Here is a 23,731-nt window from a genome sequence, read left to right as displayed (position 1 = left end):
GAGAATCTAGATTTCCAGTGAGAGAGGAGAAGGTGGGAGTTTGCCATTATTGGAGCATGGGTTTGATATGAGAAATAAACCGTAAACATGGACGACATGACAGCGGAACGTAAGACAGAAACTGGTAAAAATACTTGATCATCCAAGAAAAGCATATTGACGCCCATTAGTTCACCACCCTTCTTAGCATTCTTTGCTTCCCAAAATTAGAGTAAGTGTGTTACAAATTCGAGTAAAACGCTCTGTCTTCAACTTGGAAAGGGAGATCTGGGAAGAAGCCATCGTTCTTGCAGGATTTTGTATGAATTTTGAGTAGGAAGAAGCGATGAATCTGTGAGAACCATAAAGCGGGAGACGCTTATTTGTTCTCCTTTATGTATTTATATATATATAAAGGAGAACATGAGATTCTAGGTAAATTGAATTTATAAGTTGATTTATAAATTATTATAAATCTGTATGGATTCCTACAATTCATTTGACAGAAACGGCTTGCGGATGGATGGCTAAGAGCTTGCTGAATGAATCGCTTGCGTCTCTTAATTTAATCGGGCCTGCATTTCGTCTTATAAGTGAATTAATCATTGTATCTCTTGAACACTTGTAACAGTTGCTGCGAGCAAACTTAAATCCTTGAATGGTTTGGCTTGTTCATTACTCTCCTCGTGATTGAGTTTCCCAAAATTATCTTTTTAGAAAGAAAAAAAGTTAATCCCAGGTTTATTAAAGAACCAAACCAAATTCTGGGAGGTGCAGCTCATGATAGATCCCTTTTCGGAATATTCATATGGACAAATCCATAGCCATAGAGAATAGAATAATATAACTTAATTTTCGCAACAAAAAATTCGAATCCAAAATATGTTCGCATACATAACCCGTCCATTATTATTGGATCACAAGGTCCCCGCTCATTTTTTCAAAATATTTGTAAAATACATATATATAGTAGCCTGTAACAAATTAATGGAAACAAGTCTCAAATGATTTTTTATACTGGTACACGATAAAATGAATATTATCTATTTTTTACATGAATAACTTTTCAAAATAAAAGTTTCTTTTAACAGAAATTGATTAAAAATAATTTTGTTAAATATTTAGGAGTTTGGGTTGGATTTACAAACTTTTATAAATGATTCTTAAACATTTATAAATGATTTAAGAAAGTTAGCTTAGTCTTTTGGTAAAATAATATATTTGTATTAGGATAACCCATGCAATTACATTTATATATCAACGATCCTAAGAAACTTTCTTGTATAAAAAAATATCAAATTAATTAAATAATGTGGCCACACAATTAGAATCAACTGTAAATAGATATTTTCTAGAGGGTGCTTAAAAGTCCCAAGTCCGTTAATAACCAAGCCAAGAAGTAAATCACTTTGCCCCCACTCCTGATGGCATGACTCATGACCACTCATTGGTCCATCCCATCCCCTTTCAATTGTCGTTAACAGTCTTTTCTTCCTTGTCGTTGTTGTCGTCTGCGTCAGTGCGAAAACATTTGTCTCTAGTATAACTTCTCCAAAATCAACAGAAAGTTAAGTAGAAAGGCACTTTCGAGCTCTCTTGAATGGCTTCTCTAGATTCTCATGTGCTGATGAACTTCTTTTTAATATCTAGTCTTTTAGTCACTGCCGTGAGCTCGGAAACCAAGTGTCTGAACTTCAAGTCGATCATTAGTTTCGGTGATTCAATTGCCGATACAGGAAACTTGATCGGTCTCTCTACTCCAAACGAACTTCCTGAATCCGCGTTTCCGCCGTACGGAGAGACCTTCTTCCACCATCCAACCGGCCGTTACTCCGACGGCCGCCTCATCATCGACTTCATTGGTACTTCTTCTCTTTCTATCTTTTTATATAACTCTTGTAGGAGGAGGATCGCATCCCTTCCTAGGCCTGGCGAACAGTGACACATGGCCCGTCGATCTGAGGGACCAGGATATAAAAACGGGCCGAGAGAACGGCCCAAGTAAGCCACTTCTAGTCGATTACGCGACCAGAAGACTAAAGCCCATTTAGCCGGCCCATCGATAGGAACCCATCCAAGTCGGTGAACACTAGGGCGAACAGGCAGAGACAGCCTATAAAAGGGAAGGGGGAAAAGACATAAAGGGGATCCACACTTTGACATACTCAGAAGGCGGCTAGATCTAGGGTTTTTACTCCTCTCTACCCGCTACCTTGTATCGTTTCCCGGCTAGCTCTTCGAGCTCCCCTTTGTCTTTCTCTTTACACTTACCCTGTAACTAGCTCCTTACATTTTCATCTATAAAACGTCTTTGTTAGACCCACAGACGAGTTCTTTGTCTTCTCTTTACTAGTTTCGACCGAACTCGGTTCTAACAGTTGGCGCCCACTGTGGGGCTAGCAAAGTAACGTTAGCAAAGATGAGTCAGAACCCCGAAGGTTCCGCTTCCGGCGACGAACACGACGCGCCAGGACCAACCCCAGTCACGGCTATCCCAATAGCCCCCGCCTTTGTCGATACCATCATGGAGCGCTTTGCCCGACAAGACGCCGCCCAAAAAGCAGCTACCGAGCAAATCGCCGCAATCGCGGCACTACTCGCTCCTCTCGCCGGCGCTCCAGACGCAGCCACAGACACCATCCGCAGGCAACTGTTCGCAAGTGACCTAGCTGCTAACCCGACGAGTCACGGCGCTCCTCCCAGTACTCTCAACCCAGACGCAGCGCCTTTCACCCCTGCGAACCCAGATCTACAGATGGTTCGCGAGGTAGCAGCACTCAAACAGTCGCTCCTAGACATCAACTCCAAGATACACTGCGTCACCACCTCCGCGCCGCAAATAGAACGCGTTCTGGCGAACACCCTCCGAACACCATTCTCCCCGACGATAACCGGCGTCAGACTGCGACACATCGAGAAGCTCCGACTACCGACGTACGAAGGTCTCACCGACCCGACGACTCACATCACGTCTTTCAACATCGCAGTACGCCGTGCAAACTTCTCCGACGAAGAACGCGACGCCGGCTACTGTCAACTTTTCGTTGAAAGCTTGAAAGGACCTGCCCTTACTTGGTTCACGGGCCTCGCTGAGAACTCTATTAAAGATTTCCACGACCTGTCGTCCGCCTTCCTGAAGAACTACATCATGTTCACCCAAGAAGACGCAACGGTGTCTGATCTTTTCAACCTCGCCCAAGGAAAGGATCAAAGCCTGCGCAACTTCATGGAGAAGTTCAAAGCCATAGTCTCGAAGGTCGTCTTACCCGACAGCGTCGCGGTCGCCGCGCTTAAAAACACGTTTTACGTCCACTCGGTCTTCCGTGACGACCTCTACAGGAACCCCACGTCGTCTCTTTCTGATGCCATCGCGCGTTCCCATAATTTTATACGCATGGAAGAGGATACAAAGGCTCTGATAGGCAAGTTAAACGCGTCTAAAGCTGCAACAGCCGACAAAACCGGCGCGAAGAACGCGGATAGTCGACACGAGCCACGACAACACTCATCAGGCGACCGAGCAGCCCAAAAGAAGAATTTCGTGTACGCTGTAGACGAAGAGAGCTCCCCGGCGTCAACGACTGTCGTGCGCGAGAAAGGATGGAACGTTTACAACCGCGAAACCGACGGAAAACCGCCGGATTCCTCCGCAGCAGTGAGTTCTCGGCCCCCGGGAGCCGAGAAATGGTGCGATTACCACAACGCTAAGTCGCATAACACCAGGGAATGTAAGACGCTCTTCGAGCAATTTCTCTCCTCTGTCGAGAACGGAAAACTCGAAATCGAGCCTCCGAAACCTAGGGCCCGAGGAACAGCGAGCTGGAGTAAAAACAAGGACAGGAAAACCAGCAAGTCGCAAGGCAAAGCCCCTCAGCAAGAGAGACGAGCAACGCCCGAAGAAGCAGCTCCAGCATCCCCGGAAAAGGGTAACTCGTCTAGCGACGAGGAATCACCAAGAAACCGGCGACGCGTCGAGACTGTCTTCACAAGGCCCGCCAAGGGCACCGGCGATCATGAACTTCCGAGAGCGAGAAGACGCATCAACGTCGTCCTGACGCAACTGGAACCTCCAAGCGACGAACCTGAACAAGTTTCTCCTCCAGACCTACGCGCTCAGCTGAGCCGCCCAGCCCTTGGCGACCTACGGAACATCCTCAAGCGGAAAGAGAAACCAGCGGCAGATGCAGTCAGTCATGTCCCCGATCTTCGCGAGAGGATCAACTCCTCTAAGACTCGCCGGTTGAATAACCCAAGTCCCATGAAGCCCCGCCCGGTGGATCTGCGAGAAAAGCTCAACTCCAGGAAACCAGATCTGCGAAGCCAGCTTGATCGTCCCCTGTACTCCGATCTTCGACAAAAGCTCGACGTCTCTAGAACTCAGCATCCCAACCAAGACAAAGACACTGTCATCAACGTTATTATGGGAGGATCCCCGCCCTGCGGTGATTCCGTTAGGTCCATTAAAGACTACCGTCGTCAAGCAACTTCCTCGCGTAAGTGGCCGACAAAACCCGAGAACGATCATCAAATCACTTTCTCGCCTGACGACGCCCTTGGCATCCACATGCCGCACAACGACCCCCTACTCGTTGAACTCGGAATCGGCGACTGTCAGGTCACCAAAATTCTCATCGACACTGGCAGCTCTGTCGATCTGATCTTTCGAGACACACTCGACAAGATGGGCGTCGATACGGGAAGTATGAAACCGTCATCCCGCTCCCTCACAGGCTTCAACGGTTCCTCCGAGGCCATGATCGGCACAATCCGCCTTCCAGTGTACGCATGTGGCACGACACGAACCGTGAAGTTCTCGGTCGTCGACTCTAAAGCCCCCTATAACGCGATCCTAGGCACCCCTTGGCTGCATTCGATGCGAGCAATCCCATCGACTTACCACCAATGCGTCAAGTTCCCGGGACCAGACGGCAAAATCCGAACGCTACGGGGCGATCAGCAAGCTGCTCGAGACATGCTAATCGCCACCATCAAGCTTCAGCGACAAACCTCGCATGTTAACACCGTCTCAAACCCCTTACAGAAAGCGTTTCCCCAGCAAGAGGAGGTCATCGATATATCCCTTGACGTTGCTGACCCTAGTAAGGTGATCCGCATCGGAGCATCCCTACCGGACAATATGCAGCAGCAACTCACCGAGTTTCTCCGTCAGAACGTCTCCACTTTCGCCTGGACTACATCCGACATGAAAGGGATCGATCCAGCAATCACCTCTCATGAGTTAAACGTTGACCCCACCTTTAAGCCTATCCGTCAAAAGCGCCGAAAACTAGGACCCGAACGATCCAAGGCAGTCAACGATGAGGTGGACCGACTGCTCGCCGCCGACTCAATCATGGAAGTCAAGTACCCCGACTGGCTCGCTAACCCTGTGGTCGTCAGAAAGAAAAACGGAAAATGGCGAGTCTGTGTCGACTTTACGGATCTGAACAGGGCGTGCCCAAAAGATAGCTTCCCCCTCCCACACATCGACCGTCTAGTCGAGGCGACTGCCGGAAACGCCCTCTTGACATTCATGGACGCATTCTCTGGCTACAACCAGATAATGATGCATCCTGACGACCGCGAGAAGACGGCGTTCATAACAGATAGAGGAACCTACTGCTACAAAGTAATGCCCTTCGGCCTCAAAAACGCGGGAGCCACCTACCAGCGCCTAGTCAACCGCATGTTCGCCGATAAACTAGGTTCGACGATGGAAGTATACATCGATGACATGCTGGTCAAGTCGCTCCGAGCCGAGGATCATCTCACGCACCTCAAAGACTGCTTCACAACACTCAACGAGTACGGCATGAAACTGAACCCGGCTAAATGCACGTTCGGTGTTATGTCCGGCGAATTTCTCGGCTATATCGTCACTCAGAGGGGTATTGAAGCTAATCCCAAACAGATATCGGCGATCCTCGATCTTCCAAGCCCCAAGAACAGCCGAGAAGTGCAACGCCTCACTGGCCGAATAGCAGCGCTTAACAGGTTCATCTCGCGATCTACCGATAAGTGCCTTCCCTTCTTTGATTTGTTGCGAGGAAACAAACGTTTCATTTGGGACGACAAATGCGAGGAGGCCTTTGGCCAACTTAAGCAATATCTGACTACTCCTCCAGTACTCTCGAAACCAGAAGCGGGTGACATTCTCACCCTCTACATTGCCGTCACGCCTATCGCCGTCAGCAGCGTACTCATACGCGAAGATCGGGGGGAGCAAAAACCGATCTTCTACACGAGCAAACGCATGACAGAAGCCGAAACCCGCTATCCCACCCTCGAGAAAATGGCGCTTGCAGTGGTTCACTCGGCGAGGAAACTCCGCCCGTACTTTCAGTCTCACACGGTTGAAGTCCTCTCCAATCAGCCCCTCCGAACAATCATGCAGAACGCTAACCACTCTCGGCGGCTAACGAAATGGGCGATGGAGCTCAGCGAGCATGACATCGTATACAAGAACCGAACAGCAGCCAAGTCTCAGGTCCTCGCTGACTTCCTGATCGAACTCACACCCGAACTCGAGCAGGATCTGGCCGTGTCATCTCGCAACTGGATTCTACACGTCGACGGCTCCTCAACCAATAAAGGATCAGGGGCCGGCGTTCAGCTCCAATCCCCAACCGGCGAACTGATAAGACAGTCTTTCAGCTTCGGCTTTCCCGCTTCCAACAACGAGGCTGAGTACGAGTCCCTCCTCGCAGGATTACGCCTCGCCAAGACCGTCAGAGCCAAACGCCTCAGCGCCTATTGCGACTCTCAGCTCGTCGCCAGTCAATATAACGGCGAGTACGATGCGCACAACGCAAGAATGGACGCCTATCTCAAGCTTGTTCAGGACCTCACGAAGGCTTCGAATTTTTCGAACTCACCAAAGTCCCGAGAGGAGAGAACGTCTGCGCTGATGCTCTCGCAGCCCTTGGGAGCAAGCTACACGATCAGATCAAGCGGACTATTCCCATTCATCGGATCGAGACCCCCAGCATCACGGCGCACGACGCGAGTACCTCCTCCGTCTCTGCGGTAGCTGTTGCAGCCGATATGGACATCGACTCCTCATCAGACAAAACCCCCGACTGGCGTACCGACCTAATCAACTACCTAGCACACGGCACCCTTCCCGATGATAAGTGGCTAGCGCGAAGACTGAAGGCCCGCAGTGCCCATTACGTCGTCATCGACGGCGAACTACACCGTTGGAACGCCAACAAGGTCCTCCTGAAATGCATATCAGGTGACGAAACGCGACTGGTCATGGCTGAAAATCACGAAGGCGCGGCCGGTAATCATTCTGGAGGGCGAGCTCTAGCACTTAAAGTTCGAAGTCAAGGCTTCTATTGGCCTACTCTTAACACGGACTGCGAGTCTTACGCCAAACGCTGCGATAAGTGTCAAAGACACGCGCCCACGATCCACTGTCTCACCGAACAGCTGCGCACTCTTACAGCACCGTATCCTTTCATGCGTTGGGCAATGGATATCATCGGACCGATGCCGAACTCACGACAGAAGCGTTTCGTCCTCGTCCTCACCGATTACTTCACCAAATGGATTGAAGCGGAAGCGTTCGCCAACATTACTGACAAGGAAGTCCAAAAGTTCGTCTGGCGCAACGTAATCTGCCGTCACGGCCTTCCCTATGAGATCGTGACAGATAACGGATCGCAGTTCATCTCGCATCAGTTCCGCGATTTCTGTGATAAGTGGAGGATCCGCCTGAACACCGCGACACCGCGATATCCGCAGAGTAACGGCCAAGCTGAATCGTCTAACCGTACAATCATTGATGGACTGAAGAAACGACTCGATTTGAAAAAGGGTTGCTGGGCCGACGAGTTGGACGGCGTTCTCTGGTCCCACCGCACAACGCCGCGTTCCGCAACCAAGTGCACTCCATTCTCCATGGCCTACGGCGTTGAGGCGATGGCTCCCGCCGAAGTCAATGTCACCAGCCTCCGCAGGTCCCGCATGCCTCAGAATGTTGCGCTCAACCAAAGTATGCTGCTTGACGCCCTTGACGCAATCGAAGAACACCGCGATCAAGCCCTGCTCCGAATCCAGAATTACCAACATCAGATTGAGAGCTACTATAACAAGAAGGTCAAGTCGCGCCCTCTTGAACAAGGTGATCTCGTTCTTCGAAAAGTCTTTGAGAATACTAAGGAGTGGAAGGCTGGCAAGCTTGGTACTAATTGGGAGGGACCATACAGAATCACACAAGTCGTAAAACCTGGGGTTTATCGTCTAGAAACATCAACCGGCGACGCAGTCCCCCGAGCATGGAACTCCATGCATCTTAAGCGTTATTCCGCCTAGCTTCGTTGCGATCCCGCAGGCGACGAGCACGCTTCATTCACCAAACAATCGGGCAAGTGCGCATTCACGAGCCACTCTTGCCCTATTGTTAAAAAAAAAAAAAAAAAAAAAAAAAAAAAAGGAGTCGAGTAAGTGCACCCTCCGCGTCACTCTTACTCGACCCAAGCGAACTACGGATGGCTTGATTCTCTTCGGAGATACGTAGGCAGCCTTAATCGGCGCAGCTATAACCAAAAAAAAAAAAAAAAAGGAGTCGAGTAAGTGCACCCTCCGCGTCACTCTTACTCGACCCAAGCGAACTACGGATGGCTTGATTCTCTTCGGAGATACGTAGGCAGCCTTAATCGGCGCAGCTATAACCAAAAAAAAAAAAAAAGAATACAAGGCAAAAAAAAACAAAAGAGTCAAGCATCCTGAAAGAAGGAAGGGAGGTCGCGATCTAACGATCAAAAGCAGCGAGTAAAAAAACTGCTTTTGAAGGCCATAAAGCCCGCGGCCATGACCGCCTCTTGGAGCAAAAAAATCCGCGAGTAAAACCGCATCTTGAAAGAAGGAAGGGAGGTCGCGATCTAACGATCAAAAGCAGCGAGTAAAAACCTGTTTTTGAAGGCCATAAAGCCCGCGACCATAACCGCCTCTGGGAGCAAGAAATCCGCGAGTAAAACCAGAGCCAACAAATTTGAAGACTAACACCTGAAGGCAAGTTACTCTTTACTACTTAGAAGAAACCCGTCAAGTCACCAGTCCGAGAGTCATCAAAGAAGACGATAAAGCCGAAGATATTCAATAAAAGCCGAAGCATAATAAGTTTGAAATATTACAACAATAGAGGCTACACGGAACCTCAAGGACCAGAAAAGACAAGCAAAAGGAATTCACCTAAGGAAAAGAGACAACGACAACAGAGAAAGTAGAGTATCTAAGCATACAACAAACATAAGGGTTCAGCAAGCTGTGTCTTCTCCCTGCCCCGTGGGGTCCTGCGATCCAGCCGGCTCCGCAGTCGAGAGTTCTTTTTCAATAGCTGCATTCTTCCCGTCCGGCGCCTCCTTCTCCATCGGATTCCCTTGGACATCACCCGGCTCCTCAGTCGCCCCTTGCGTCGCGACACCAGAACCCTTACCGCGCTCCTTCATCATGGTGTCGAAAGAATCGTCGGGAGATTGCATCCTGACCAAGGTCTCCGGATCGATAAAGCTATCGTTAGTCCCATACTTGTCCAGGCCGGCGAGAACCTCTTCACTCACAAACGTCGAAGAAAGGATAAGCGGGGAAAGAGAAAGATCGGCTTCAGGGATGTCACCGACCTTAAGCTCATCCATCTTTGCCTTGTAAAGATCCTCCTGAGTCCTGTACAGGTCAATCAACTCTTGAGGAATTTCAAAGCCCTCCTCTTTAGCTGCTTCAAAGCACTTCCGCGTTCCAGACGCCTGCCCAAACAAGTTGTGAGCTTCCTCGAACTCGTCACGACGAACAGAGTAATCTCGAATGTTGTCAAAACGACGTTGCGCCTTCACGACCATGGCTGTCTCAACCCTAGCTCTCTCGAGAGTCACCTCGTAGACGCGAGAATCCCTGAGCCTCTTTCTCTCAGAAATAAGTTTGGCAACCGCGGCGTCCCTCTCTTCTGTCAACTCTTTCCTTTCTCTCTCCAAGGAAATCTTCTCGCGACCAAGGTTCTTGACAGCAGACCGAGAGTTCAGCAACTTCGTTTGCAAGCTCTCGAACTTCACACGAAGGATCTCTTTGTCTTCAACGGCTTTGGCTGCCGCGATTTCGTGCATCCTGCGAACGCGAGCAACCTCCGCCTCCGCGGCACGAGCCGAGTTCTCGGAGACTCCCAGCAATGCCTGAGTATGCCTCAGTTCGGTTTCGTACCTCTCCACCATGCGATTCATAACCCCGTCGCTCTGCAAAACAAAAAAAAAGGAAGAAAACAACCTAAGTGACAAAAAGCAACAAACCAAGGCGGATCCTAAGAAAGGAAGTTACCAGTTTTCTGATATGAGCAGCCTCAATGTAATCATCCTTGAAGTAGAGTTTATCAACTGGTGGAAGAGCAGTGGGACCGCTCCTCACTTGTCGCGTCAACTCGGCGCATTTGACCGGATTAGAGATCAAGAGAGTATTCTCGTTGTAAGAGAAGTTCACCAAATCGGGAAAATTCATCTGGAGTCCTCCCACGGAAGCATTCCCGCCGGCTCCTCCACTCGGCGGCGCACTTCGCGAAACAGCGGCTCTCTTCTTAGGAGCCTTCTTCTGCTTTGAAACAGCGGCGTCGGGAGCATCATCGGGAGCAGGAACAAACTCGTCCCCCTCTCTTTCATTGCGCGCGAAAGTGTCTTCGGGATCGTTGGGAGTGACACCCTCGAGTGGAGGATCCTCTTGGCGAGAAAAGCTCTGCTCGGCCGCGGCGGCCGGTTCTCTTCTCTTTTTCTTGGAACGCTCCTCTGAAGGATCCTTTGCAATAGGCTCAACAGGATCCTCTCTACTCGCATTCAAGTCCTCAATTTCTTTCCCAGAAGGAGCTTCGCGAGACCTCTTCTTTCCCTTCTTCTTTTTTGACGACTTCTGCTGCGCCGTTCCATCATGCACTTCAGAAGGTTCGTCATCGGGACAGGTAGACTCCCCATCAACAGGACCGTCATCGTTTGCAACCGGAGTAGCAACTCGGGGAGGATCGTCACCCTGAGCATCCGCCGACTCACTATCAGCTGCGGGAACAGACTTCTTCTTACCCAGCGATTTCAGCTGTCCCTTCAGGATAGCGCTCAGATCGGGAGTCTGCTTCATCTTCTTCGCTTTGTTAACCAGCTTCTGCTGCTTCCTCGTGAATAATGACAGACGCTTCTTTCCGGGAATAACTATGCAAGGCAGACCAGACCGCCAAATCTCTGCAACAAAAATAGTAATAAAATCCGATGAGTTGTCAAAAGAAAAGCGCGAGTAACCGATAAGGGAGGTAGAAGGTCAAGCACCTCTCGCTACACGATCCTGGCGGCGACGTATCCAATCAGCGCTAAGGTCAGCCCACCGACGATGACTGAGCGTAGCAATAGCTTGAGCGTGCTCAAAAAAGTTCTCTGGATACGCAATCGTATTTGGATGACGAACTGCATAAAAGAAACAAATCAGTATGTTAATGCCAAAGAGAGTCGAGAAAACGCGAGGAAGCTACTATCTACCAATTTCACGATCCCAAAGAATCGGGAAGTCATCTTTCGGTGGCTCATCAAACGCGTGCTCATCTGACTTAACATAAAAGTAATATCGCTGCCAATCTTTCGTCTTATTGGGATGCCCGGTTAAGACGTTGTAGGAAGGACGCATCTTTATCGAATGCAAACCGTGAGGCATAGGCCTCAAGAAGGTCAACTCCTCAAAAGTCCTCACACTCATCGGGATACCGACTTCAGCCGCCATGACCATCAAAGCAACGGCGATCCGAAACGATCCATTCAGGAACTGAGTAATTGCGACTCCCCGACGGAGCACGTACTCTGTAATCAGACGAGGGATGGGGAACCAAAGCTTCGTGTCGACACCAAAGTAGGACTCGTAAACGCATTGATATCCCACGGGCGGAGACCAGGGCCTTTGTTTCACAGAGGGAATAAGATAAGTCACTCCGCCGGCAGAGACAGCCTATAAAAGGGAAGGGGGAAACGACATAAAGGGGATCCACACTTTGACATACTCAGAAGGCGGCTAGATCTAGGGTTTTTACTCCTCTCTACCCGCTACCTTGTATCGTTTCCCGGCTAGCTCTTCGAGCTCCCCTTTGTCTTTCTCTTTACACTTACCCTGTAACTAGCTCCTTACATTTTCATCTATAAAACGTCTTTGTTAGACCCACAGACGAGTTCTTCGTCTTCTCTTTACTAGTTTCGACCGAACTCGGTTCTAACAACTCTGTTTTACTCTCTAAGAAGAATCCAATAACAGATACTGAGAGAGAGTTATTAATTGTCTTTGAAGCTAACTCTGTTTTTCCTCTGTTTACTCTGTTTTCCTTTGTTCTGTAACATAAAATAAAATAAAACATATTTATTATTTTGGTTATGTTTTGTAGCTGAGTTCTTAGGGCTTCCACACGTGCCTCCTTTTTATGGATCTAATAATGGAAACTTTGAGAAAGGAGTAAACTTCGCCGTGGGAGGAGCAACGGCACTGGAATGTTCCGTTCTTGAGGAGAGAGGGATTCATTGTCCTCCTAAAAACAAAAGTTTAGGAGTTCAGTTTAAGAACTTCAAAGAGAGTTTACCAAGCCTATGTGACTCGCCATCAGGTGGTGAAGATCATCATATTTTTAAGAAAAAAAAAGTTTTCCCAATAGAGTGATTATTATTATTATTATGTATTGACGTATAAACTTATTGTGGTTTTTCTTTTGTTTTGTTAGGTTGTATAGATATGATTGGAAATGCTTTGATTCTTGTTGGAGAGATTGGAGGGAATGATTATAATTATCCCTTCTTCGGCCACAAAAACATTGAGGAAGTCAAAGAGCTCGTTCCCCTTGTGATCTCTACTATCTCTTCAACAATCACGGTAACCATTCTTGATCGTTCTTGATTAGTACTTTAAAAAATGCTATACATGTTAAGTTGTTTTGGGACCGGTTCATGTTGGAAACCAGGAGCTAGTCGATATGGGAGGAAGAACATTCCTAGTTCCAGGAAATTTCCCGCTCGGATGCTCAGTAATCTATTTGACATTATATCAAACATCAAACAAGGAAGAGTACGATCCTCAAACCGGATGTTTGACATGGTTGAACGAGTTTTCAGAATACCACAATGATCAGCTTCAGGCTGAACTCAATAGGCTCAGGAAGCTCTATCCTCATGTCAACATCATATACGGAGACTACTACAACGCTTTGTTACGACTTATCCAAGAACCAGCCAAATTCGGTTAGCCTTCTTTGACTCCTTCATTGAAACTACACAATTAAATCAGTGACTCAGTTTTTGACCAAGTTTTCAATTGATGATTTACTTTCAGGGCTTATGAACAACCCCTTGCCCGTTTGTTGCGGTTTAGGAGGACAGTACAACTTCACCTTTGGTATAAAATGTGGTTTAAAAGAAGTTGAATGTTGTAAAGATCCTTCAAAGTATGTGAACTGGGACGGCATCCATATGACTGAGGCTGCGTACAGATGGATAGCTGAGGGTTTACTCAAAGGACCATATGCGGTTCCTCCTTTCGATTGGTCTTGCCTCAGCTACAAGATTAAGGACAAGGAGTCATTAGACGCACAGTACTATTAGATGAACAACGGATACAAGCTGGTCCGATATTTTAAGAGAAAAAAATATATAATAAGAAAACTATATGTGCAAGTTTTTTTTTTTTTTTGACAAAGTTACTATATGTGCAAGTTAACTTCAAAGTGCTTGTGTTAGATCATGTATTAATATTATACTTTGTTGTTGCTGGATCCTGTATTTGTATTACATATTGTGTTGTTGTTTGGGAGACGTAGTTCTCAAGTATTAGTAGTGAAAATTATTATGTTATATTGCTAATAATATTTATTTTAATAATTTCGTATCATTTTTTTTTGGTCAAACTATAATTTCGTATCATATGTTTTTAAAAAACCACTAGAAGTTTTTTTTTTTTAATAAAAACTTTTCTAAAAACCACTAGAAGTTCCAGACCAAATGCGGTTAACTAAAATATTTTCATATCAAATTTCGTTAAAAATCTCTAAACGATGTTAACTTACACTTATTTTCAAAAATAGTATGCATCTATCTTATTAAAACAGAAACATTCTGTTGAACCTAACATTTATTTTGTAAGTTTTTAAATTAAATACACTTTTATACTTTATAGTTAAATCTACATTAAATCATAAATGTTTATTTCTTTATACTATTATCTATGTTTCCAAACAATATACTTATTTCTTTATACTATTATCAATGTTTCCAAACAAAATATTTTTTATACTACTATCAATTTTTCCAAAACAATACAATAATTAATCTTATTATTTTATATCTATCATTTTCTCTTTAAAATTTTGTAGAAACGTCATATTTTCATAAATTGCAAAATAATAAACTTTAAAATTTGGATTATAAGATTACAAATTATGAAATTATTACAATTTAAATCTAATTAGATTTTAAATTACATATCGGTCATCCATCAGTTCAATCAGTTAGTCTCGGGTTTTAGTGATTTTTTAATATGAATATTTTAAAAACCAAAATTGAATTGTCAGATCTCCGGATTAACGGGTATAGTCACAATCGGGTTGAAATTAAAAACACTGATTTAAATGCAAAAGTATTTTAAATACACACTCTTTTAAAAATTACCAAAATATTTGTTAAGTTATTAGTGAAATTTTTTATCGTAAAATATTCCGCGCTTCTAAAGCGCGGGTCAAAATCTAGTTTATGGTTATAATTAATAACATATCTTTCGAAGTCTGCAAGTCATGCATCAACTAACACGAACAAACAAAATAATTGATTCTCTACCCACTGCGTCCAATAATTGATTCATTATAATTATTATATTTATGTTCATTTTGAGCTCACGAAAGTGAGGAAAAGAGTAGATAAAAAGAGAAGGGATTTCAAATTGAAAGGGACGTCTGAGACCGGAGACCAAAGCTTCAAGCATCTCAATGGCGTCTCCCTATTGTCCTCCGATGATGAAGAAGCTCATGATCTTCTTTTTATCTACTCTACTTCTCACTAATATCGTAAACTCGGAAACGCAGTGTCGGCGTTTCAAGTCGATCATCAGTTTCGGTGATTCCATTGCGGACACAGGAAACTTGCTCGGCCTCTCTGATCCTAACCATCTCCCTCACGTGGCGTTTCCGCCCTACGGAGAGACCTTCTTTCACCATCCCACTGGCCGTTTCTCAAACGGTCGGCTCATCATCGATTTCATTGGTACGTCTCAAGTCTCAACTATCTCCTTTTTTGTCTTTACAGTAGTGAGTGTGAGTGTACATCTTCCGAACAATACGGAACCGAATCAATGAATCATGGATTTGTATTTTTTTTTTCTTGCTTTCACTTTTGTTGATATACAACAACAAATTATCAAATGGCCTTAAGCTCAACTAGAAAACATCCTAGGCAAATCTTATGGATTATAAGGTTGAGTGAACATTGGACGAAACTAATATTAAACAAAATGACAATGGATCTTGTTTTCTTTTAAGTTAACCAAAAAAGAACGTAATAATGTGGTTAATTTGTATGCATACAATAGAATTAGCTTTTTCTAATATAAAGAAACAGAACAGATGATAGTATTGTTTTGTGCTCATTGTTGGAATCTTGAGATGAAAACGAAGAAAAATTACTGATAATTATCTTCTGCTCTTTTCTTGATTGGTAAAATTCTTGCGGAATCGCGTAAAAACGCCATTCCACCATTCCGCAAGTTTACCGATCAAAGCCGTAATGTTTCCCCTGTTTTATTGTTTCCCTCTATGCACCATCCTTACGTATAACTTCTTCCTTTGCACGCTCTTAGTTGAGTCGCATAGTTCATGTATAAAACCTGAAAAAAATCAACTGGTTTAACACTTAATTGCTCCTTAACTTATGGTTCTTTTCTCTGTGGTTCTGTTCGAAGCTGAATTCTTGGGGTTTCCGCTTGTGCCTTCTTTTTATGGATCACAAAACGCAAACTTTGAAAAGGGAGTTAACTTCGCGGTAGGGGGAGCAACGGCACTGGAACGTTCTTTTCTTGAGGAAAGAGGGATTCATTTTCCTTACACCAACGTCAGTTTAGGAGTTCAGCTTAGGAGCTTCAAGGATGCTCTGCCTAAGCTTTGTGGCTCCCCATCAGGTGTGTATTTGGTTTTGTGCTTAGAGATCCTACAAGTTTTATGATAACCTCCAAGACGCAACGACTAACTTGTAATAATGGTTTACTTTTATTAAATCTTTGTTTTAGACTGCAGAGATATGATCGAAAATGCTTTGATTCTCATGGGAGAAATTGGAGGGAATGACTATAATTACGTTTTCTTTGTGGGCAAAACCATTGAAGAGGCCAGAGAGTTCGTTCCACTGGTGATCAGTACTATTTCTTCTGCAATCACGGTAACTCTGATGACCACATCAAATTCTTGTTCTGCCTCTCTACAAAAGCACAAGCTTCACTGTGTGTGTGTTTTAGTTTTTGGGACTAAACTTCTAAAGCATAAGAAAATATACAGGAGTTGATCGGTATGGGGGGGAGAACATTTCTTGTGCCGGGGGAGTTTCCCCTGGGATGCTCAGTAACCTACTTGACATTATATCAAACATCAAACAAGGAAGAATACGATCCTTCAGGTTGTTTGAAATGGTTGAACAAGTTTGCAAAATACCACAGTGACCAGCTTCAAGCGGAAATCAACAAGCTCCAGGAGATGTACCCTCATGTCAACATCATCTACGCTGACTACTATAATGCTCTGTTACGCCTTTTTCAAGAACCAGAGAAATTTGGTTAGCCTTCTTGATCCTTCCTATCAACCCTACACGGCCAAATTCATTGATTCAATTTGTTAACCGAATTAATTATCCAATCAGGGTTCACAGACAGACCCTTGCACGCTTGCTGCGGTTTTGGAGGACCGTATAACTTCACATTTGGTAGGAAATGTGGCTTTAAAGGAGTGGAATCTTGTAGTGATCCTTCAAAGTATGTTTGTTGGGATGGTGTCCATATGACTGAGGCTGCATACCAGTTGATGGCTGAGGGTATACTTAAGGGACCCTATGCTATTCCACCTTTCGATTGGTCTTGCCTCAGCTCAGAAATTAAGAACAATGGATCATCTGATGCAAAGTATTCTTTAATGATCCACTGATATAACTTGGTCTGAAAATTTGAGAGAGAGAGAAGAATGCATACTGATAAAAACATGTATGTTCTTTAGCGCTTATGTTGGATCATGTTTTGTATTATTAAAAAAATTGTATTGTGTTACGGTAATGCGAGTATAAATCTTAATATGTGATACATTGAATTATGAGTGAGACCAACGACAGCTTTACGTACACAGCAGTACATGTTCCAATGGGATGTGTCCAGATCCAGCCCTACTTGTCACCATAAGCCAGAGAGAAAACGCTCTCTCATTTCACTTGAACTTTTTTTCATTAGGAAGGCGTTTATGAATGCATTTTCGAGCTAAGATATATAATAATCAAATACCACCAAATGTTACCATTATTACAAAACACATACAACATAAAATCACAAACACAAGCGAGTTGTTTTTGTTTTGTTTTGGAGAAGGCATATTATACAAATTCATATTACCAACACGTTTGCCTAACACATTGCAAGAGATGGGCTTAGCGAGTACTTCTGATAACTGATCTTGGCTTGTTTCGGCTAAACTTTACCATGAACCACTCATATTTGTAGTGTGTAGCAAAGATATGTCCAATCACCATTCCACAGAAGAAACCAGGTCCATAGGCGATTGCTGCCGCTATCCAGTTCACCCCCTTTTCTTCTGCTTTCAACAACTCTTTTGATTCTTGTGGTGTAGTAATCGGGACACGATTTTCTCCGCAAATATCTTCGAGACCAGATAGTTTGGGATTGTCCACGAACGAAGAACAAGGCTGACTTTGAAACTGTGTGCTCCGTGGTACCGGACCTTCGAGATGGTTGTGGGAGAAGTTGATGGCTGACAAAAAGGATAGCCTGCCAAGTTCTCTAGGAATCTGTCCCGACAGCTGGTTGCGAGATAGGTCCAATGCTTCAAGATTCTCCAAGTCCGCCAATGACGAGGGTACGTTGCTTGTGAATGTGTTGCCTGACATGTTGAGAAGGCGTAACCCCTTCAACAGTCCGACAGATTCAGGGATACTTCCAGAAAAACTATTTTCGGAAAAGTCGATAGATATGAAGTCGCTTCGGATCTTGTTAAATATTGTATCCACTCCTTTATTCACAATTTGCATGGAATGAAAGACACTTGCATCAATTACTGAATCTTTCATGTAGGCGTCGTCATACTCTGCGTCCGGTTTCTTCATTTCACGCCAAGTGGAGAAATAGGAATCCGGCAAGGCTCCACTTAAGTCGTTAAGTGAGACATCGATGACTCTTAAACTTTGAAACCCAATGGACACATTATGGCGGTGATATAACGTTAACGGCCCGTAGAAGTGGTTAGAACGAAGGAGGAGGACGTTGAGTGTTGGCAGAGAGCCTAACCAAGATGGAAACTCGTCCTTGAATCCATTCCCTTGCAAGTTGAGAAACCTCAGAGAGCTGCAGTTAATCAACGATCTTGAAAGTTTCCCCTCCAGATTGTTGTTGGAAATGTCAATTGCTTTTAAGTTGGTAGCATTGGCAAATACGTCCGGATGAACACCAGTTAATATGTTGTTACCTAACAATAGCTCCTCCATCAGAGAACCAGTGGAGTTTCTGAAACACGAAGGGATAGTGCCACTAAACCTATTGTTGGACAAATCTAAAATGTACAAGGACGTAATCTTGCATATCTCGTGGGGAAATGGTCCTTGGAATGAGTTGGAACTAAGATCCAGTGCAATGCCTTGTGTTTCGCTAGGAGCTGCTGGCTCTGGTGAATTATTTTCAAAGCTGTTGAAAGAGTTGTAAGAAAGCCTTACCACGTTCAATCTCCATAACCAGCTTGGTACTTGTCCTTCCAACTTATTTCCGGAAAGATCAAGATAGTAGAGGTTGTCTAACTTTGCTAGAGATCTTGGGATTGACCCATTGAACCTATTGAAACTAAGATCTATCTCTCCTAGGTTTATAAGTTCAGATAGAGAATCAGGGATTGGGCCATCAAATTTGTTATAAGCAATGTTGAGATACTTGAGGGTACTGGAGGGTGATGTCTTCCTAAAATCTATAGGTCCTGTGAATCGGTTTCCCTCTAAATTAATATATATCAACGAAGGAATCGTGAGCAAGGACGTAGGAAAAACCCCCGAAAAAGAGTTTGCACCCACACCAAAATACTTTAGTTTTTGGAAACCACTCATGTTAAATGGGAACGTGGATTCGAAGTAATTGTCGTGGATGTAAAATAGGTATAAATTTGTTAAATTGACAAACGAAATTGGAATATTCCCACTTAACTTGTTTTGGCTAAGGTCGAGGTATCTTAGTTGGGCTAGGTTCCCAATTGAAGCTGGAACTTGACCTACTAGATTATTATTGAGAAGATTAAGCTTAGTGAGACGGGAAAGGCTTCCTAGTGAAGAAGGAATCTCTCCATAGAGAGAGCAGTTCTTGAGGGTCAGGTTACGGAGATGTTGGAGTTTGAAAAGACTACTGTTTGGTTTCAAAGAGTTGCGAAGAGGAACATAACTAAGGTTGAGTGATATCACCTTGCCAGTTTTGACACTGCACATGACACCCTCCCAAGAACAGCAGTCACTACTCTTGTTCCATGAACTTAACGGTACATCATAAGGAGTTGGGTTGGATTTGTTTACTGGAAACTCGTTTTTGAACTCCAGAAGAGCATCCATCTGGTCATGGCGGCAATAGTGTAGTAGCGTAGGAGAAGCAAGAGTGTGTAGGAAGAGGGAAGCCAAGAAGGTGAAATAAAAGGTTTTAATACCAGAAATGCAATCAGACTTGCTTGGAAGCATCATTTAGACTTTCTTTCTTTTTTTGGAATTTGTGTGGTTATGGTTCCGGCTTCTGAGGCTCTTTTATAAAGGGGAAAACTCAGTTATCTCGACTTGACCAAGTCTTGCGTCAATAAGGATTTGGGTGACTTTTCCACATAACTTGCAACTCTGCCACCTTTACAATTATCGAAGACTTTTGAGTCTTTGTGGGGCTTGTTTCAACTGAACTTTCATCATAAATTTGAAAGTTCGTCTACTGACAGAAAAGAGAGGTTACCAAGTTCACTTTGATGAGGTATATAGCTCTTGACTTGATATGGTGTTATTACTGCAGTTGGATAATCGGGTCTTTGAGATCTCCTTACTCGTAAAGATAGACGAAAGAAGAAAGAAAGTTAGAGTATCAGAGAGATTCATAGAGTTTCTTTAAAAAGGGGAAAACTCCCGTTGTCTCGACTTGACCAAGTCTTGGGTCATTATTACAAAAAGCGCCAAATTTTGTTACAGTTTTTTTGTGCACCACGAAATCCTCAATCTCAGCAAATTAGTTACTCATATTGCAATTCAAATATTTATATATGACTTATGTGAATCCAAATATATGGTCAACCATTAATTTAAGATAATTAATTAGAATAATATATGTAGCATTAATTAATATGGCTTTTTGCAAAATTGACTCAAAACTCAAAATCAAACACAAAACTAACCTATGTTTTTTGGATTTTTTTTGTCATTTTCACCACACAAGTTTACATTATTCACGAAAATGCCATTAATTTTTTTTCGAAAATGACATTTTTACTCTCTCAACCTCATCCTCTTCAAGTATTTACAAGATTATCATTGCCATCAATACTCTAACCACCATGAACAACCAATTTGAAACTCTTAATACATCTCAAATCGATTTATACTCTTTTTTCCAATTGTTATGAACTAAAAATAACATCTCTTTCACTTTGTCTCCATATTCATCCAAAAAACTCAAGTTTTTGATTATAAAACTTTTATGGTTGATAGAACCATTCAAGCTTATTATTCTTGATGGGTTACTTTCGTTTGAGGTTCTATGTGGTTGGAGAAGACTTATGTGTGCTAAAGAAGTCAACTCGCTAATTTAAGGTATAAATTTTTTATGGTTGATAGAACCATTCAAGCTTATGATTCTTGGTGGGTTACTTTCGTTTGAGGTTCTATGTGGTTGGAGAATATTTATGTGTGGTAAAGAAGTCAATTCGCTAATTTAAGGTATGAAATTGTTTTTTTTTTCAGATTTGTTCGCCTAGAAGACTTACATGTAAGTCTTATGGCTGTAGAAAAATCAATATTTTATTATTTCTAGACGACTTACAAGTAAGTTTTCTTTGGTTATTGCAATTGGAATATAAAACTTAAATATTTATTTTTTCCTAGACGATTTACAAGTAAGTCGTCCAGTCAGACGACTTACTTGAAAGTCATCCAGTCAGACGACTTAAGTTAAGTCGTCCAGAATTTTTTTTCTGAGATTCTGATCAAACCTTATTTATCTCAGACGACTTTCAAGTAAGTCGTCTGGAAAAAAATTAAATATTTAAGTTTTATTTTCGAATTTTAAACTAACCTATGACGACTTACATGTAAGTCGTCTAGAAATAATAAAATATTTAGTTTTTGTTTTTTCAGAGACGACTTACAAGTAAGTCATCCAGGAAAAATCAAATATCTGACACAATTCGATTAAATACAAAGCTAACTTTTTTATCCTGGACGACTTACTGGTAAGTCGTCTGGAGTTTTTTTTTTAACAAAGAAAATTGGACGACTTACATGTAAGTCGTCCCATTTAAAAGTCAACTGCAAAAATGACCTCTCCAGACGACTTACTAGTAAGTCTTCCGGACGATTTATGTTTAGCAAACTTTTATTTTCTCTAATAATATAAAGATTTTTTAACATTTTCTTATTAATTCATGTATATTAATCAATATTGGGGATATTAAATTAAATTTATAACATAATTGATGATATTTATGAGGTTACCAATATTTATGTTACTCAAAGTTTCTAGCTAATATGTTTTAACTCATACATGTTATATCTTTGTTAATGTATTTTATTTTGAATTTTTGCAGATAATGCGTTAGATACATGTATTATATGGAGAATAAAAGCATTCATATTTTGCGTATAAAACAATACAAGTCTCAAAATTTAACAATTACAGAAGATTTACCAGTAAGTCGTCTGATAAGTCTTCTACACAAAAGATTTACCAGACGACTTACTGGTAAGTCTTCTACAAAAAAAAACATTTTCAACACAAACTTGTAAAAAATATGACATGCTTTGACTAGTTACTATTGTTTGTTTCCATCTCTTAAGTATTATTGTTATAGAAACCAATGATGATTATTGTTATGAGTTGGAACAATGTTTAAAATGCTTCTTAAAATATTATATCAGTATGAGGCTACCAACATTCTTATTTATTAAGATGAGAAGAAGGTCCTTTGAGTTTATTATTCCATATGGAAATCCAAAGATAAGAGAAAATCTATCGAAGTCTATTATTTCATTGATTTCTAAATGTGTAAACACATTGTTAGCACATATATTACTGCACCATGTGCAGTGATAAATTTTTAAAAAATTAAATTTTACATTTAAAAATACAATTTATTAATATTATATATTTTATTATTTTGACCAATAAATAATATAAATATCATTTAATTAACCATAAAATTACAAAACATACCACAAACAAAATTATTATATATCATTCCTTTATAAAGACAAGCTTAGACTCCACTTGAATGGAAGAAGACTTCGTCAGAAGACTTCTAGGAGGTCCAGACGACTTCCAGGAGGTCCAGACGACTTCCAGGAGGTCCAGACGACTTCCAGGAGGTCCAGACGATTTCCGGGAGGTCCAGAAGACTTCCAGGAAATCCAGACGACTTCCAGGAGGTCCAGACGGCTTACATGAAGTCGTCCCAAAAGTCTCCCAGATCTGAAAAACCTGCATATCCAGATCTGAAAAATCTGCACATCCAAAAACGTTCAAATGGCTTAAAAACATAAAAATGAGTGGAAGATTATATAGATATACTTTTATGGAACATACAACGTACATATCCAAGTGGAAGTTGAGAACCATCTGATTAAAAACCTGCAAAAAATAGATTATAGAAAAAAACATGAGACAAAACTGAAAAATCCATATAAAGTTTGGTGTTTTAAAGTCTAAGAGATTAGAGTGGTTTGAAGAGTTTTAGTTTGAGAAAAAATGTAAGAACTTTATGCAACAAGAAGTTGCAAAATGAAGAAAAATGAAAAATAAAAATTTATATCTAAAATTAATAGATCTACCTTTAAATGAGTGGAAGATGAGAATCATGTGATGAAAAACTTGCAAAAACAAGATAAATTATTGAGAAAGACATGAGACAAAAATAATCAATTGATATAAAGCTTGGTGTTTATAAGTTCAAAGAGATTAGAGAGAGGTTTGAGAGTTTTAGAATGATGAACATTACATTTTTGTTGCAGCCATTTGAGAGGAAGAGAGAGAATGTGTATATTTTTCTTTCTGTAGGGAGACAAAAAAATCTAATTAAGTTAAATATTTTAGATTCAGAAGACTTCCTAGACGACTTACTTGTAAGTCGTCCAGAAGACTTCAATATTTTTAGCGGGAAACTAAAATATTTTTAGCGGAAAACTAAATATTTTTAGCGGGAAACTTAATACTTTCACTCATCTATGTTGAAAAAAATTCACTTTTATTGTATCTTAATTTATATCACTTATAACATATGTTAATTACATGATTT

At 42.5% G+C, this 23,731-nt stretch overlaps 3 protein-coding genes across 3 annotated transcripts; 2 read left to right on the top strand and 1 right to left on the bottom strand.

Annotated features, from left to right (window-relative positions):
* Positions 1–1,399: 1,399 nt before the first annotated feature.
* LOC108862470 (GDSL esterase/lipase At2g27360) lies at positions 1,400–13,782 on the top strand. Its single transcript, XM_018636648.2, has 5 exons — positions 1,400–1,841; positions 12,371–12,586; positions 12,701–12,849; positions 12,938–13,214; positions 13,306–13,782. Exons 1-5 carry the CDS (start codon positions 1,580–1,582, stop codon positions 13,572–13,574), a joined length of 1,173 nt encoding a protein of 390 aa, XP_018492150.2. The 5' UTR covers positions 1,400–1,579; the 3' UTR covers positions 13,575–13,782.
* Positions 13,783–14,843: 1,061 nt separating this feature from the next.
* On the top strand, positions 14,844–17,308 carry LOC108812370 (GDSL esterase/lipase At1g28580). The gene is made up of 5 exons (XM_018584621.2): positions 14,844–15,224; positions 15,919–16,134; positions 16,243–16,391; positions 16,508–16,781; positions 16,866–17,308. Exons 1-5 carry the CDS (start codon positions 14,951–14,953, stop codon positions 17,144–17,146), a joined length of 1,194 nt encoding a protein of 397 aa, XP_018440123.1. The 5' UTR covers positions 14,844–14,950; the 3' UTR covers positions 17,147–17,308.
* Positions 17,309–17,477: 169 nt separating this feature from the next.
* On the bottom strand, positions 17,478–19,974 carry LOC108812361 (receptor-like protein 30). The gene has a single exon (XM_018584610.2). The coding sequence runs from the start codon at positions 19,929–19,931 to the stop codon at positions 17,637–17,639; it is 2,295 nt and encodes a 764-aa protein (XP_018440112.1). The 5' UTR covers positions 19,932–19,974; the 3' UTR covers positions 17,478–17,636.
* Positions 19,975–23,731: the final 3,757 nt, after the last annotated feature.

The sequence above is a fragment of the Raphanus sativus genome, chromosome 1 (assembly GCF_000801105.2).
Source record: "Raphanus sativus cultivar WK10039 chromosome 1, ASM80110v3, whole genome shotgun sequence".
Taxonomy (NCBI): domain Eukaryota; kingdom Viridiplantae; phylum Streptophyta; class Magnoliopsida; order Brassicales; family Brassicaceae; genus Raphanus; species Raphanus sativus.
The sequence above is the reverse complement of the archived record's forward strand: the minus strand, read 5'-3'. Positions and strand labels throughout refer to the sequence as shown.

What these genes read in the sequence shown, in the direction of transcription:
- LOC108862470 (XM_018636648.2), top strand. Translation starts at nt 1,580, where the DNA reads ATGGCTTCTCTAGATTCTCATGTGCTGATGAACTTCTTTTTAATATCT. An exon ending in CCTCATCATCGACTTCATTG is followed by an intron (nt 1,842 to 12,370) that starts GTACTTCTTCTC and finishes TATGTTTTGTAG; the next exon opens with CTGAGTTCTTAGGGCTTCCA. An exon ending in CCAAGAACCAGCCAAATTCG is followed by an intron (nt 13,215 to 13,305) that starts GTTAGCCTTCTT and finishes ATTTACTTTCAG; the next exon opens with GGCTTATGAACAACCCCTTG.
- LOC108812370 (XM_018584621.2), top strand. Translation starts at nt 14,951, where the DNA reads ATGGCGTCTCCCTATTGTCCTCCGATGATGAAGAAGCTCATGATCTTC. An exon ending in CTATTTCTTCTGCAATCACG is followed by an intron (nt 16,392 to 16,507) that starts GTAACTCTGATG and finishes GAAAATATACAG; the next exon opens with GAGTTGATCGGTATGGGGGG. An exon ending in TCAAGAACCAGAGAAATTTG is followed by an intron (nt 16,782 to 16,865) that starts GTTAGCCTTCTT and finishes TTATCCAATCAG; the next exon opens with GGTTCACAGACAGACCCTTG.
- LOC108812361 (XM_018584610.2), bottom strand. Translation starts at nt 19,931, where the DNA reads ATGATGCTTCCAAGCAAGTCTGATTGCATTTCTGGTATTAAAACCTTT.